Consider the following 17044-nt stretch of genomic DNA (forward strand, 5'->3'; position numbering starts at 1 on the left):
CCATAAAACACAGCCAGAGCCACCAGCCACAGCATTCCAGACCGGGCTGGTGGGCACAGGCAGCCACCTACTTCCCCTGCATCACATCCCATGGAAGACAAAAGCCATCCAAAGCCGTGTCAGCCGCGTGCCACCAATAAACAGCACAAACCAGAGCAGTCTGTGCCTCCTCATGGCTGGGAATCCATGGCTCCTCCACTAACTGGAGCATATTTTCTGTCCTAATCTCAGCCTGTTGGAATCAGCTCTGCCGAAACCAACAGAATGATACGGGTCAGATCGATTGTGAGGAAAAATTCAATTTATGGTTGTGCCATATGCGGCGCTATAAAAGGGACTGGGCCGTGCGTATGGCTGGAGAAACAAACAGCACAAATGCCCCCACACTGTGCTGCCCTTCAGTCTTTCAGCACTTTCTACATGGGCCACGATGAGAGGAGGGAAAGTGCCATCACTTGTCCTTTGAAAAAAATTGCCAGCCTTCAAGTGTCCCTCTCCAGCACCCTCCAAAAGACCGGGAATCGTCTCCTCGTGGAGGTTGCTTGGAACACTGAGAGCCTTTGAGGAGTTGGTCAGGCTTCTGGCATGAAAATTTCCACCAAAAATTATAGAATAATTAAGGCTGGAAAAGAGCTTTAAGATTATCCAGGCCAACCATCAACCCAGAACCACCAGCATTATAAAAAAAAAATCCCAGTTTTTCCCAACATTTCCTCCTTCCCCAAAAAAAAATAAATCTGCCTTGTTTCCTTAGGGATGCATTGAGATTGAGGTGCATGCTTAAAAATGTTTTTTGCAGAGAGGGGGAGCATAATAAAAAATATTTGGAGACCACTGACTCAGAGGAATCGCCACTCCCAGCTGGAGTTTCAGCCCAAAAAGCTGAGGGAAATCGGCTGCCACAGCCCCTCAGCACGCCTGAAAAGCTGAGGGGAGGTTTTGGTGCCAGACATAGGCTGCTTCCAGGGAGAAATAGCGTGTCCCAGAATTCCCCTTCAGCCTCTAATGGAATAACCACCAGCACTGCAACATGCAGCAAAAGCCCCTGAGAAGTTGCCATCGACTCATCACAAAAAATAATGATAAAAAAAGCCCTCAGTGGATTGACCAGCATTCAAAAATACATCCAAAGGATGCTCTTGCACGTCAGCCTGCTCTGGCACGCTCCTTCTGCACAGGCTTCCAGATGGTCCATCTTTTTAGCCTTTCCTTTATTTTAGGCGGACAGCCTGAGGCACAGCAGGACCGTATCACTGCTTTATTTGAGAGCAGGGAAAATGAAAGTTCTCCCAGCAAAAAAAGAAATTATTTTTCTAAAAATAATTACAAGACAAATAATTCTCAGATTTCCTTTTATTCTTATTGTTCTTCCCCACGCAAGGCCACAGTTTTCAGAGAGCCCCAGCTCAGCAGAGATTTAAAGGAGCCTCTTGGTGGTTGATAGTCCCTGTATTGCAGTCACTGATTCACAGATTAATTTATTTTTTGAGTCTAAGTCATGCACTCCATGCTGGACAACTTCAAGTGCAACAAAAGAAAGCCTATACACTATAGATCTATTTATTAGACAGTTTTCAAGGTTTTCCAAAAGGCATCTGTTTAAATGATTTCACACCCTCTTTCAGTAAAAAAAACCAAAAAACAAACAGAAACTAATTTCTCAGGGTCTGCTGTGAAACCAACTGATTTCAGGAGGCAAACCTTAAATCTTGATAATTATGTTCTGTTTAAGTGTGATTCTAGAGCAGGGTGGGGAAAACCCAGCCTGGCATCTCCAGGAGCTTCAGGGCTGTGAATTGAACAAGTTGCTTTTCCTGCCACCACCTCCCTAAAAAAGGAGGGGAAAATCATCAAGAACAGCGAGCACATACAGTAGGAATCCAACTGCTCTTTACCATTTCCCTCTTTCCTCTTCCAAAAGCCTGCTTGATGGGCAATCAGCAGAGGGGAGGGAAGGATCCTCTGAAGACGCCACCAGGTCCTGGCTGTGACCATGGTGTGACTCTCTCACGTGCTATGGCTCCCTCCAAAAATGCGCGGCTTCAGCACACGCCCAACAAGTCCTACACTCCCCAAATGAAAGAATCTGTTGGTTTAGGAACCTGGATTGAGGCCTGTTCACATCTGACCCTCCCTTGAGCCTCCTGAGCCTCCGATGAGGGCTCATCCTTGGAAGATGCCAAGGGGAGCAATCCGAGTCAATGAGAAGCACAAAGCCACTGAGCCTCCAAAAAAAAAACCCTGGATGGGAGTCAAACAATACAAGTTTTGAGAATTATTTTAGACTAAATTCTCCTCAGGACGTGATCTCCAAGGGTGAAAGCTCGGCCCCACCGAGGCCAAGAGCAAAACTCCTGCAGACCTCAGCAGGACTTGGCTGCCACCCAAAGCAAACTTTTCAAGTCTCAGTCAAGCTCTTCAGCTGTAGACGTTCATTTCTATTATTTCTGCAGCCTTTTTGTCTCACCAAAAGGATCCTTCCGCAGTGGCCATCCAAAAGCCGTTGACAAGACAGAAGAAATTTAATTTGCAGCTGAAAAAGAAGTCTATAAATTTCTTTTATTTCTTTTTCTTTCTTTCTTTTTTTTTTTTTTTTTTTATGTTTTCCCTATTAAAATCAGTGTGTCTGTGACATGGTCTCCAAGCGTGGTGGTGTCAGTCTGGCTGGTGGAGGAGTCTGACAGCCCTCAAACCCTTTGGGGACTGGGATTATGCCCTGTTCTATTCCTGCTCAGCCCCTCACCCTACAGGACCCTGCGTCTGCCGCAGGAGCCTTCCAGGGACCATGGTAAAAGCAATTATAAACACAAGCATTTTGATTTCAGCCCTGTTGCCTCTCCCTGTGCCAGCATTGTTTGTCATTCCCAGCAGACCCATGGCATTTTCTCCTCCCAGGGAACAGCACTGTGACAATGATGTTGGAAGTTCTCGCTGCTTTGACGTTTGGAGCCACGGTAACGAGTGAAACACGAAGCCTCCGCTTTACAACAAGTTCTGTGACTTGTGGTGATTTGTTATAAAGCTCCTGGAAACCAGAAGTTGCACCAGTCTCTGTTCTTGCTGTCAGAAGGAAACGTCCACGTGGCCACAGGGGATGGCTCAAAAACACGGCTCTGAGCGTGCCAAAAAGCTGGAAAAGAAAGAACAGCCCGTGCTGGACTAGTTTTGTTCTTGGAGATCACCCTGGTCACCCTGTGGCTGGCAGGGAGAATTGAGCCATCCCACACCAGCTCTGTGGCCCATGACCTCATGAGGAGAGGTGACCACAGCCTCTGCCCACGGACAGACACCTCCTTCGCCCAAGAAATCAGCGCCAATCACCAAAACCAACCTCGATTGCCTCTGCTCCCTGCATTAAAATGCCAAGAAGTTTTGTCACTCCCAAGAAGAATTCCCCACCCCAAATGCCATAGGTTCAGACCCCAACTCTTTACAAGAACCCCGGAATTTTCCCCATATGCTGGCACTTATGGAATCATTCTCAGCAAGCAGAAACACAACAGGCTTTGGGAGGAAAGAAAAGAAACCGTGTCTTGCTTCCACCTTTGTCTCCTCTCCACAGGCTCCGACATTTTTTGTGCGATGGGAGTGGGGCCACGCCCTCCTCGTTCCTATAGATGCCAAGTTGGTGACTTGCCACGTTATTGGAGCCCACAAACCTCGGGCTTTGTCCAAGGAAGGAAGTCAGGCTCCAGCAGAGGCAACTGCATTGAACTTGCCCAAACATGCAGATTTCCAGAGCTCCCCGCTCCCACAGCCCAAAGGACATTGCAACACCATCCCGAGAGCCTGGCGCGCCAAAGCGGGAGCTGATGTCCAGGTTAGAGCTAAGCCACTACAGGAAGATGGGCATCTTAGACCCTGGGAAATGCAGGGCTGCAAGAACAGGGAGAATTTCCTAAGATTTTCCTGCAGGACATGGGGGAATCTTGAGCTTTTGTGTATTTTTTTTTTTTTTTTCACTTGCACTTTTCGAGGAAAGGCTGGGAGAGTTGGGATTGTTCAGCCTGAAGAGGGGAGGCTGCAGGGTGACCTCATTGTGGTTTTCCAAGGCCTGAAGGAGCTACAGGAAACATGGAGAGAGACTCTGTGCAAGGGATGGAGTGACAGGACACAGGGAATGACTTCCCAGTGCCAGAGGGCAGGGATAGATGGGATATTGGGAAGGAATTGTTCCCTGGGAGGGTGGGCAGGCCCTGGCACAGGGTGCCCAGAGAAGCTGTGGCTGCCCCTGGATCCCTGGAAGTGTCCAAGGCCGGGTTGGACTTTGGGGCTTGGAGCAGCCTGGGATAGTGGAAGGTGTCCCTGCCCATCGCAGGGGTGGGACAGGATGGGTTTTGAGGTCCCTTACAACCCAAACCATTCTGGGATTCTTTGATTCTAAAGACTACAGGAACCACATCCAGCTCTCCCAAAACCCTTCTGGTCCTCCAAAAGAGGTGAGCAGGAGACAACAGGGCAAGCTTGAAGACAGAGCTCCCATAGACATAAATAAATTCCTGTAGGATGGCCTGGATGCACAAGCTCAATTCTTGTTTTGGAGGGGTTTTCACAGCAATTTGGCACATTAAATAAAAGCTTTGCTTGCATTCAAACACCCATCAGGAAATGTTCCGTTTGCTGGATGTGTTGGTCACCCCAGCTTTCCCAGCTTTAGAATCACAGAATATCCCAAGTTGGAAGGGATTCACATGGATCACTGATCCAGCTCCTGTTCCTGCCCAGACCCCCCAACAATCCCAGCCTGTGCATCCCTGGCAGCGCTGTCCAAACGCTCCTGGAGCTCTGGCAGCCTCAGGCCGTGCCCATTCCCTGGGGAGCCTGGGCAGTGCCAGCACCTCTGGGGGAAGAGCCTTTCCCTGATCTCCAGCCTGAGCCTGGCCTGGCACAGCTCCAGCCCTTCCCTGGGTCCTGTCCCTGGTTGCTGAGAACTGAGGAACCTCTGGGAATAATCTGCTGCACCCTTCTTTGTCTGAGGGAATTCCACAGGCAAGTGACTTCTCCAGCGCCCTCGAAGAACCAGCCCAGAGTCATGCGATATTTCTCCTTCCTCCCTCTCTCCTCACCTCAGATCAACCCCATGCAAGGAGTCTTTAGCTCTGCAGTCATCTGTGAGTCACTCGTGGCACCTACACACATGTAGCCACCTGAAGCAAGCTGCAGCAGAGCCGGGCTCTGTGCTGCAGGGAGGACACCGTGTTCCCCGGGCCGCGCATCTCCTTCCCTTGGCAGCTGCTGCAAGGGCTGTTCCTCCCGCTCCAGACACCAGGGAGCACCGAGAAAGGAACCCTCCCCAAACTTCCATCCAACAAAAACAAAAGGAGGGATTTGGGAAGGTAGAAATTAACAAGTGTACCAAATTATAAATCCCAGGATCACTGAGGCTGGAAAATCCCTCCAGCCCATGGAGCCCAAGCTGTGCCTGATCCCCACCTTGTCCCCAGCCCAGAGCACTGAGTGCCACGTCCAGCCCTTCCCTGGACACCTCCAGACATGGGGACTCCAAAGCTCCCTGGGCAGCCCCTGCCAAGGCCTGAGCTCCCTTGCCATGGAGAAATTCCTCCTGGTGTCCAACCTGAGCCTCCCCTGGCACAGCTTGAGGCCGTTTCCCCTTGTCCTGTCCCTGTTCCCTGGCAGCAGAGCCCGACCCCCCCTGGCTGTCCCCTCCTGTCAGGGAGTTGTGCAGAGCCAGAAGGTTCCCCTGAGCCTCCTTTGCTCCAGGCTGAGCCCCTTTCCCAGCTCTCTCTTCTGCTCCCCATCACACCTGTGCTCCAAACCCTCCAGCTTCAGCATGGTTAGATGGGATATTGGGAAGGAATTGTTCCCTGGGAGGGTGGGCAGGCCCTGGCACAGGGTGCCCAGAGCAGCTGTGGCTGCCCCTGGATCCCTGGAAGTGTCCAAGGCCAGGTTGGACTTCAGGGTTTGGATCAGCCTGGGACAGTGGAAGGTGTCCCTGCCCATGGCAGGGGTGACACTGGATGGGCTTTAAGGTCCTTTCCAACCCAAACCAGACTGGGATTCCATGGTTCCATGTTAGCTCAGCTCAGAAGAAGGGGATGTGTGTGCTATACCAAACCCCAGATGCCCTGACAGACACTTGCTCAGGACCACAAAATGAGCTTGAGAAACTACAAGGGGGAAATGCAAGATAACATCAGCCAGAGTTGGGATTTCTCTGGAGGGAACAACCATTTTCTCTCCCCACAGGAAAAAAAAAAAAGAAAAAAAAGAGATGAAAATACGAGAACTGGGGGATCACAAGGGTTATTTATGAAACACTCCTGATGAAAAGGATAAGAGCAGTTCATAAACCTCCAGAGAAGGCAGCAGCAGAGCAGCCCATCTGCAAAACAAGTGCCCAGGAGACTGTGAGGATTGAGAATGGCCCCAGGCTAACAAACTCTCACACCAAAACATCCCACTGAATTCTAGTAAGAAGTCCCACCCTGCTGGAAATAATTTATGCTTTTCCTTAAAAAGTTTATGATTTCAGGTACTTTTAAGGAATTTTTCACAACAAAATGTTGTTCCTGGAAAAAATTTTATTCATTAAAACTGAAGCTTTTCTCAGAAGCCGGTAGGAACAAGCAGCAGTCTTCTGGGATGAGACTTAAATTCCCCCTATTATTCAGCCCCTGGATCTGAACCCAGATTTTTCACCTTCAGTTTAGTACTTGGTGTGGGATATCTTCTCTCTGGGGTCTCTTCTTCTCAGACTGAGATCCCCCCTCTTGAAGCCTGTGGCTGCCTTTAAATTACTGGGCTTGGCAAGGTAAAATGACCCCTGGTAGAGACATTTCCCTTTGCAGGATTTTCACATTGCGAGGCCTCTGATCACCACAGGGAAAGTTCCCAAAACCTTTTGGCTGCTGATCCTACTTGCAGTTTCACTTCCAAGCTTGTGGCCCCACTTCACAATCCCTTAGGTTCTGCTGTCCTCTGCAAAGCGCCCTCAATCCCACCTGGCTCTGAACCTTCTCCTTGGGAAGCCACTTATTGCTTTGTCACTGGTCACCTGGCAGGCTTGGAGCACACTTTTCCCTGACCTACTAGCAGAAATTAATCCCTTTTCACCCTGCCCAGGTTATAAATGGTGTTTCTGATCCCACCCCTGAACCTTTGTGGTTTTTCTCGTTGTGGCGTTTGCCCGTCGTGCGTCAAATGCGGCAGCGCTGCGCCCTGAACATCTCAGCCACATTTCTTTGGCCAGGGCACAAATTCTGGTTTGTGGTTTCAGATTAGGTCTTCAGCATGTGAAGTGAGCAGGCAACACCCACACTTCTCTCCAAGCAAAGCAGTGATGCTGAACCATGGAAATCCCGAATGGTTTGTGTTGGGAGGGAACTTAAATTCATCCAGTCCCACCTCTGCCATGGGCAGGGACACCTTCCACTGTTCCCAGGCTGCTCCAAGCCTCAAAGTCCAACCTGGCCTTGGACACTTCCAGGGATCCAGGGGCAGCCACAGCTGCTCTGGGCACCCTGTGCCAGGGCCTGCCCAGGCACCACATCTGTGATAAATTACTGCAAATTTAGTACAACTGTTAAACACAGTGAAGTCCATGCAACTCTCTCATCAGTGCACCCACCTCCACACCCTGCTACCTCACCAGCTTAACCTGTATCTTTGTGGCCATCTATTCTTCTGAGATTGCAATCAAGCAAAAAGAAAGAATTGCATGCTCTAACACGTGTTTAATCTGGTAATCAATTTGCTCTTATAGTATGCAAGAGCTGTAGCTGTCCCCAAAAACGGGCTAGGTCCACGGTGGAGCATCTGCTCTGCTCTCTGGATTAGGGAGGATTCAGTAGGAGACCACACTTGGAGCAGCTGGTGCCAGCATCCAGCAGCCCCTCTCTCTCTCTCCATGCACTGCCCAAGACAAGGCAACATCAGGTTTCCATTTGAAGATTCTCCCCATGCTCAGCCTGGAGCTGAAGTTGTCCTGCCTGGTGGCTCTCTGCAGCTCCCACAGCTGGCCTGGACAGCAGGCTTTCCTTCTTTCCCTGACTCCACAGGCAAACAACACCTTCCCCCTACAATTCCTTAATCCAACCTGGCCAGGCAGCAGCAAATTTCAGCCTGGGAGCTCCAGGACGGACTTGGGCAACCTTCCCATCATCAGAGTCTGCTCCTGGCAGAGAACCAGAGCAGCTGTGGCATCTTCTACCCAAAGGGGGTAGACAAAAATCCCCTTGGTCTCTGCATGAGACCTTGGGGTCTGTACCCACCTTCTCCCCGTGGACAGCTCGGGGTCTCCAGGTCTGTGTCTGTGTTCACCAAGAGGTGGAAGCGAAGCCCCCTGACCCTGCAGACTCACAATAAAAAAATACCTCAAAATTAGGGTCTCCCCAGTTAGGGAGGTTTGTCTCAGCATGTTCAGATGAGGCTCCTCCACATCTTGATGTCTGCACAGGCAAAGCTGGGGGGTTGTTTTCACTGTACTTGCACCCTCCATACCCTCACACTGGAATGATGGGCAAGAGAATTCCCTGAGAATTCTTAAAAACATTGAGTTAATGTTTTCTTTATTGTTTTTTTTTTGCCTCAGTAAGTGAAATTGAAGGGAGCACTTGCCTACCACAGGTACTTCCCTGTGGAGTTTAGACAAATGAAACAAGTGAATTCAAGAATCAAACCTGCATGAGGAACAAAACCTGTCATTTCTTCATATTTTTGATCAAAAGGCTTTGTTTGCCTTGCCTCCCTCCCCAGAAAAAAAACCACACCAGAAAATTCCTGTGCCACACAGAGCTGTTTTTCAGAGCCTGTTGGAGGAAGAGAGTGAGTCTGTTTTACTCAGCCTAGGAGTTAACAGCACGCTGTTACTACAGGTTTGCACACATGGCCGAGGCTGCAAAACACACCTCTTCTGAAAAGAAATTATAACTGGAAGCTTAAGCTACCACTGAACATTGAAGTTACAAAAGTTTCAGTTATGCAAGCGCACATTTCCTGGGTGTGAACATCTGACAGGCAGTAAATGAGGTGGAGAAGGAAGTTAATAAATGAGCACAACCAGCACAGTTGGAAAGTAAGTGGATTTGAAACTTTCTAAATAAAATCAGTCATTCAAAGCTCCGTGCTTGCAGTCAGCCCACGAGGCATCTCGACTCCACAGCTGTGCACAAACGCCTGCAAGCACCTCTGTAAGGCATGGCAAAGGGGGGAAAAAAAGGCACCTACAGGTTCCTTGAGTTTTGTGGAGGAGAAATGGGTGTAGCAGGGAGGATTTCCTTATGTCCCTTTCAAAACACCGTGACTGTTACCTGAAAATTTAAACCCATCCTGAAAATTGCTCCCCATCCCTTTTTTCCCTTACAACACTTCCCGTGTGGGTCCCATGTCTGAAGTTTGTCATATGAGCATATTCCTTCTTTGCCACCTTTTCCCTGGGTCTACATCACCACAGCCTGCCTGTGAGAAATGGAATCAGCTTTCCCTATAAAGAAAAATTTTGGGAGCATCTCAGTGGAATTTAGACCTGCTAGCTTCCTGGAGAGAAAGTCCAGTCTGCACCCTCAGGGCCAAAACCAGAGATAAACCTTTAGATTCTAGCCAGCAGGGAAATAATTCTGCAGCCAGCCTATGATTTACTATAAATTTCCTGAATATTTTGTGATTTTTCTGCGTGCTTGTCGCTCTTCATGATTTTTCATCCCCTATCACCGCTGTATTTGAAACACTAACCCTTACTTTGCCCTAAATTCCCTCTGAGAGGAAATATTTCAGTGTGTTGGTTCGAGTATCAAACCACACTGAAGTTTGAGTGCCTCAATTTGGTCCCTGTTATCAAATCCAGTAAAAAAAGAAACCCTCACAGATCTCCATGGCCAAATTCACTCAAGAAAAAGCGACAACAAACCAAGTAACAGGAGCTCCCCATCCAAAAATAACCACATGTCCATCATTAGTGGTTTGGCTGCTGGTGGGGAATCACGGTTCAACAAGGTCATGCTCTGTCACTCCACGGGCCAGATTGGGTTTCTCAAAGGGAGAACAGATCCGAGCAGGAATTTTAAGCTCTTTGTGGAATATAAACCACAAATTGGAGTGTTGACAGTGGTGCTTCTTGATTTGTTGTTACCTGGGAGCATTAAGCACTGAGTGGAGAAGAGGGATTTTCCCTGTGTGTGGAGAGGGGGCATCCCTTGGATGGGTTTCCAAGCAGAGGAGGATCTCCATCCTCAGGGATGCCAGGACTCACCTGGATGTGAGCAACCTGCTGGAGATGCAAGGTTAGGGACCTCCAAGGGAGCCTCCCTCCCCAGTCTTTCCCATCATCAAACTTTACCCAGGCTGATGTCATGGCAGATCCTGCTTTTTTTTTGCCCTCTGAACACTCAACAAGGTCTCAGCCTTCCCAAAAAGGCCCATCCAGTGTCCATTTAAACCTGGTGTGAGGGTGGGATGTGGCCTAAACAAACCCCACGTGGAAGTTCAGCTGAGGGCACCCATCCCACCACCAGGGCTTTTCCCTTTTCCCAGCCCAGACCTGATTCACAGCCCCAGGGGGACTGAGACAGGCAGCAGGTGGCAGGAGGTGGCTGGACACCAAGTTTTGCCACGTGAGAGGTTTCTCCAGGGGTTTTCCAACCAAGGAGGTGCCTGTGGCAGCAGAAGCTGCAGCCTGTGCCTTCCTCCCAGCCCTGGTGCAGCCGTGGCCATCAGCAGATGTTGGATCCTGGTGTGCCTTTTCCTTTTTTCTTTCTTTTTTTTTAATAATTTTTCCTTTTTATTTTAGGACTAGCATCTGGTTGGCTCGCTCCCAAGGCTCTTACTCAGCTCCATGGCACTGGCAGCCGACAAACACAGCAGCTTCAGCAGCACCTGCCCAAATCCCCAGTTATTCACCTTTTCTCAGCGCTATCTTAATTTCTTTCACAGGCAACCTCTTATTTACACGACCACTTCCATCAAGCTTTTTTCCCTTTTTCTTTTCCTCTCGATTTCCAGAGGAGTTTTTGCCAAAGTGAGGTAAAATAGAAGCAGCAACAACCACCATGAGTTGTGCCACAGGATGGCTGAGGACCTGTGAGGCTGGGCTGGGCACAACCCCAGCACTGTGACCAAGCAGCACTTCTGCTTCTTCACTCTGGGACTGGGACCAGCACTGGGAAAAGCTCAGCAGCACAAAAAAAAAAAAAAATCCGTAAGAACATGGCAGCCATGCCATCAAGGCTTTCCCCCCTCCCTAGAACAGCTGATACCATCAACAATTTTAATACTTTTTTGTGTTTTAATAAAAAAGAGTGCACGCCCAAGACAGCCCAGAGCAGACCCTGGCTGTGGGAATCCCATCCTGGGGCTATTTTCTATTTGAGGGATGGCCAGACCCAGCAGCCAAGTTCAGGCCTGTTAATGCATGCCTCGCACACATTTAGATGTGTCACATTCAGTCTGCCTTGAAGGACGGAAATAAAACCTTGAGAGGTGCCAAACATCTCATCTGCACGAGATTCAGTGTTTAAAACCTGCCAGTCCCGAGCAGGAAGGGCTGAACTAGGTGTTTTGCTGGGATTTCCCACCCTGTGGGATTAATATTTCCCCTCATTGCTGCCAGGTCTTAGACCAGCCTGCATCTTGAGTTGTCTTCCTGCAGCCTCTCTGGGAGCTGCCACCATCCCTCTCTCAAAGCTCCTCAGCCTCCCTCAAAGCTGCCAGGAGCTCCTTATCCAGAAGCCAAAGGCGTTATTTTGGCTGTTTTCCATTCAAGGAGTGACATGGGAGGGCATTTCAGTGTTTGCCCCCCCACAGGAGAGTCTTTTTCTGACTTCAAGAACCTCCAACACCTTCCTGGTCAATTTATCCCACAGAATAGCCTGGGTGGGAAGGGACCTTAAAGCCCATCCAGTGCCACCCCCTACCCTGGGCAGGGACACCTTCCACTGTCCCAGGCTGCTCCAAGCCCCTTCCAGCCTGGCCTTGGGCACTTCCAGGGATCCAGGGGCAGCCACAGCTGCTCTGGGCACCCTGTGCCAGGGCCTGCCCACCCTCCCAGGGAAGGATTTTTTCCCAGTATCCCCATGCAGTTTCTCTCCTCAGGTCTAACCCCACGGACATCCAGTGCTCCCTGTTTCTATTTCCATCTCCCGTTTCAAGGCTTGCTGTGGTTTCCACTTTGAAGGGAATTCAAACCCTCTTGTCTTCCCCTCCACACCAACCCAGCTTTTTCTGCCAGCACTGCCTTCCTGACCAGGCCTTGGAACATCCACTGAAACGTCCTTGAGCAATTCCCCACGAACTGGGACCAAAGAGCAGCTAATTCCTACAGCGATGCCCAGATTCATTTGGTGCCGAGCCCTTGTTTAATGGATTTCATTTGCACCGGGAGACTTTCCGAGGTGGAATTACTGTCTATAACATTTAGCAATTCCAAGAATATTTTATAATTCTGACAGCCTGCATCACCCTGGAGCCTGCCATGGTAAACAGGCTCTCCCCTCTCCCTCTCCAGCAGATGGCAATTGAGGCAGTCAGGGAGGTTTCATGTTTGTTCTCATGCATGAGCCAAACTCCATTATTCCCTTTTTTTTATTTTCCTGGAAGGACATTGACCTGCAGGCACTGGAGAGAATTTTCTCCCTTCCCTCTCCACATTTTCAGTGGTTTGGTGACAGACCTTATTTGCAAGAAGCAGAATCCTGGAGGCCAAGCACCTTTCTAGGCAGGGCTTTGAATTCTGAGTCGGACATCCCAGGAAAGCCATCCCACCTGATCCCAATAATGCCACTGGAAAGCACAGGCTTGCAGCTCTGGCACCATGCAGCTCCACAGCTGGCATGGCGTGGGGTAAAGTTGGGCCAGAGACCCCCAGCAGGTTCTTCTGACCTAAATTATCCTCTGATTCTAAGCCACATGCACTGGACACTTCACCAGATTACTCCTTCTTGTTCTCTTCCCTCACAGGGGACGTGCCAAAATTCCTTGATAATTTAAAAACCATCTGAACATAACTGGTTTTCTAGAGATTTAAGGGGTCACGGATCTGTGGCACTGGGTGAAAAAATATTTTTGAAGGTGCCAGGGATGGTTTATGTGAAAAACAACCACAGTTAGACTTTAACAATTTCTTTTTCTTTTCAGGAAGACAAGTGTTTCACAAATTCTGACAGAGCTTGGTTTTCTATGGCAGGACAAACCAGTGAAGATTCCTGCAAAATACAAATAGCACAACAAAGAGAGTTCATAATTGATGCTAATAAAGAGCAGGTTTGAAGACTGCAGAAGCAGCAGTGCTGACTTCCACGAGGTGATCAGCTCCAAGGCTTTCATCTTCCTGCCTGTTTCCCCCCCAACCCTGCAGTGCCTTGGCTGGAGCCCATCCAGAGCCATCCACAGCAGGTTCCAGGGACACTTGGAAGAGCAGCATTGATTTTCGGCCCTGAAAGAAGCATCAGTTCCAAGAGCAACCCTTCACCAGAAGGACACAGCATTCCTGCCCAAACCCTCCTCCTGATGACGCCTTTGGTTCCTGCACCCGATGCAGGCGATGGCTCAGGATCACTTCATTTCCCCCATGTAATTAACGCCAGTCCCACGGCCCGGCTTTGGCCCGCCACAAACGAGGTGCCAGGATTTATGGCTCCAGGAATAGCTGGGCTTTGCATCCAGCAGCCAGGCAGGGGGATCCTGGCTCCTCCAGGGGGGATTTGTGCGTCACTGAAGTGGCTCCAGGGGAGTTAAGTCATCCCTGAGTGACTTCAGGTGCTAACGGCTGCTGGAGCAAAATGGGAAGAAAGTACGGTGAGAACTGGATTTGGGGGATCAGAGGTGCAGGGGCATTCAGTGAGTTCTACTCAGAAGGTAATCCCAAATTCAGAGGGAGCAAAGAGTTCCCCAGACTCCTGCCAGGGCTGTGATTCCGTGCTGTGCATTCACACATCCCCCACCCCCTCCGTGCTCTGCCCCATCCAGCCTGTGCTTCCAGGTCGGGAAATTGTCCTTAATCCACGGCAGCCACGGCGTGGGCTGGAGGCCAGGAGGGGAGAGGCACTGATGGGCACAGCAGATGTTGCTCCAGTGGCTGCAGAAGGCAGGCCCAGGGCCAGGGGTGAGCAGGGGCGGTGCTGATCCAAGTGGGAAAGAGAGAGGCTCGGGAGGTGCCTCCAGCCTTGCCTCAGGATGAAACTCACCCCAAGGATGGGGACACACCTCGGTCCCGTGAGCCCCTGTGAACCCAGGGCCTCCTGCCACTGGTAACTGGGCAAACTCCAGCAGAGAGCCAAAATTCCATGGCCTCTGCTGGCCTGCCCCAGGCTCAGCCTGGACCCACCAGGACATTTCCCTAAAAGCTCCCACAAAGCCCAAAGAGGAAGAGTAAGGAGCAATGGGAAAGCCGGGATATTTCCCACTCTTCCATGATGGAGAAAGTCATGGCTTTCATGGTGTGACCCACAGATGTGTATTTTGCCAATTTTAGGTACAGTGCACTGAGCTGAAAGAGGTGGGAAGCAAGAAACCCCCTTCTTTATATTTGCTTTATTTGTTTTGCTTTCTACAGCCATCAAAAAAATTTCATTTTTCTTTTAAAATCCATACCCAGACAGTGGCCTTGTTTAACGTGGGCTAGGATCAAGGGAAGCAACCTGGGACAGTGGAAGGTGTCCATGCCCATGGCAGGAGGTGGAATAGGACAAGCTGTAACCCAACCTTCCAACCCAAACCATTCCGTGATCATATGATTTTATGATTTTTTTTTTTTTAAAATGGTGACAAACAACACAAGAATCGAGTCATAAGAATGAAGATCAACCAAAAGACAAGAAAGGAGGATAGAGGTTACAGCTGCACTGAGGAAAAACTTTGGAAGAGCCATTTATTTTCCGTGACAGAGCAGCAAATTGCCAGTCAGCCATTAATCACCACAGCAAAAGAGTTCAGCTGAGCATTCTCCCCCAAGAGGGTGGACCAATGGGGTCAAAACCTCTGCTTTTGGGTTTTATAGAGGTTCCCCACCAAGAAGAGACAGCTTGAACCTCTTCACTGCAATGATTTCATTTTAAAATATCCTGGGAAGTAATTTAGATGTGAACAAGCCGTGGAAAATGTTAGCCTGCTGGAGGAGTTGGGAGAAAGACAACTGAAAACAGAAGTGAGAAACGGGGAAATTTCAGAGTGGCTGCAACACCCCAGCATCAAGGGATTTTTATTGTTTTTAATATTATTATGGTTACTACTTAAAAAAGAATTTTACAAGCCACAGTCAATAAGGTTTGGCCGTTTCATTTGCCCAAGTCCCCGTGAAAGTGAGTTTGAGCTCTCAGGGAAGTACAAAAAAAGCAGCCATGCCATGACACAGGGAGGAATTTTGGTAGGGGCAGCTTGGACTTTCAGGAGCATGAGCTAAACCATGCTGCCTCCAAAGCAGCTGTTAAAACACGCTGGAAGATATCAAAGCAGCTCTAATTAACTTCCTGCTTCAGCCCTACTTCAAAGTATTTCTGAGAGTTCTCAAGGCAGAGCTCGCGCGGGGCAGTTTCTGGAGGAGGGCAGCTTGGCGCTCCTTCACCGCCGACTCCAAACGCGCTTGAGATCTTCCCGTTGCTGCTTTTGCTTAAAAAGTGGGTAGAGAAAGGCTTTGTCTATCACATATCATGGGAGGAAAGCAGCAAAACACCAGATCGGTCAAATCCTTCCCTAAGCCATCACCTCCTAAAGGATGGTCCGGTCTGGTCCTTCCCAGTAACGTTACCTCGGATTCCAACCCCATTTTACCTGTGAAGCTTAAAGCAATTTGAGGTTTGGACCAATTAGAGTGGCAGAATCCCAGGATGGCGTGGGTTGGAATGCACCCTAAAGACCCAAAATTCCACCCCCTGTCATGGGCAGAGACACCTTCCACTATCCCAGGCTGCTCCAAGCCCTGTCCAGCCTGGCCTTGGACACTTCCAGGGATCCAGGGGCAGCCACAATTCCTTGCCTTTGTTCTCCCAGGGCCACCTCAAGCTCTGGAATGATGCTGAGTTTTGATCCAATCTCATTTTTTTCCCCCCAGTCTTGAGACATATGCTCCTGTGTTTATTTACCCGTTTGTTTTGATCTTTTTTTTTTCCCTGCTCCAAGAGACATTTTCCCACATATCCACGTCTGCCTCCACTCTGACACGCCAGGATCCCCATCACCATCCACTTAAACTGCAAGGAGAGCAGTAATAGATTCCTCCTGTCCCTGCCTGAAGCTCTGCCTTGCTCCAGCCCCATCCCACACCACTCAAACCTAAACAAACCCTTGCCATGCTTTGTTTGAATCATTTTATTCCCAGAAAAGAAAAAAAAAAAAAGGAAAAAAAAAAAGAAAAAAGGTTGTCAGGCCAAAAATAGAACATTTTTCCGCTCTGAAGAACAAGCAGCAGCATTCCTGGGAATTCAGACAAATAACATTGGTCAGGAGACGTCTCACAGACAGCAGAGACATCCCAGAGCTGCTCCGATGTCCCGCAAAGTGGGAAAGTGTTTGGGATCCCTCTGCCTCCCACTCTGCGGGGTGAAATCAGAAGTGATGAGCTTGTTTCTGCAGCGTGCTCTGTGAGAAAGGGTGGCTGCTCTCCACAGAGAAATTTTAATTATTTTTTATTATTGTTTTAAAGAGAAAATGCCTCCTGACAAAAATGTGATGCTGTTTGGAGCACGATCTTTCACTAAGCACAGTCACCAACAGTGACATTTTTACCAAGGTAAAACCAGCATTTTTGACTTTCTGTTAGAATATACACAGTATTTCACCTGACTGTATGCAATACAAGTTACCTATAATAGTATCTATATATATATATATTCTATATATAATAGTGAATAAAATTATATACAATTTGGAAACCATGTTTGGTGGTTGGTGGAGAGGAGACTTTCAGTGAAATTTTCAGAGAGCTTAAAATACTCAATTTCAATACTCATTGTAGGACCCTTTCAACTGAAAACACTCAGTTCCAGTCAGTCACAAATCACCCAATTTTAATTTCACTAGGAGCTGCTCTCAGTTTAATTGACTTTCTTTAGCAACTTGAGGTTGGGTTACATCAAGGCAAATGGGGAGCTTTGTTTTC

The 17044-nt window shown here is 49.0% G+C and overlaps 1 protein-coding gene across 2 annotated transcripts in view; it reads right to left on the bottom strand.

The window, feature by feature from the left end:
* Window positions 1-1345: 1345 nt before the first annotated feature.
* The window catches only part of PTEN (phosphatase and tensin homolog), a 72655-nt gene continuing 56956 nt past the window's right edge, over window positions 1346-17044 (bottom strand). The window contains exons 8-9 of one of the 2 annotated variants that reach the window (XM_058840681.1): window positions 8232-8308; window positions 5115-5298 (exon numbers count right to left, since the gene is read on the bottom strand). In XM_058840681.1, coding sequence (XP_058696664.1) covers window positions 5130-5298; window positions 8232-8308 — 246 coding nt within the window. In that variant the 3' untranslated portion in view covers window positions 5115-5129. Of the gene's footprint in view, window positions 3131-5114; window positions 5299-8231; window positions 8309-17044 lie in introns of those variants that run through there. The other variant, XM_058840680.1, reaches the window with a different exon arrangement.

The sequence above is a fragment of the Poecile atricapillus genome, chromosome 6 (genome assembly GCF_030490865.1).
Source record: "Poecile atricapillus isolate bPoeAtr1 chromosome 6, bPoeAtr1.hap1, whole genome shotgun sequence".
NCBI lineage: Eukaryota > Metazoa > Chordata > Aves > Passeriformes > Paridae > Poecile > Poecile atricapillus.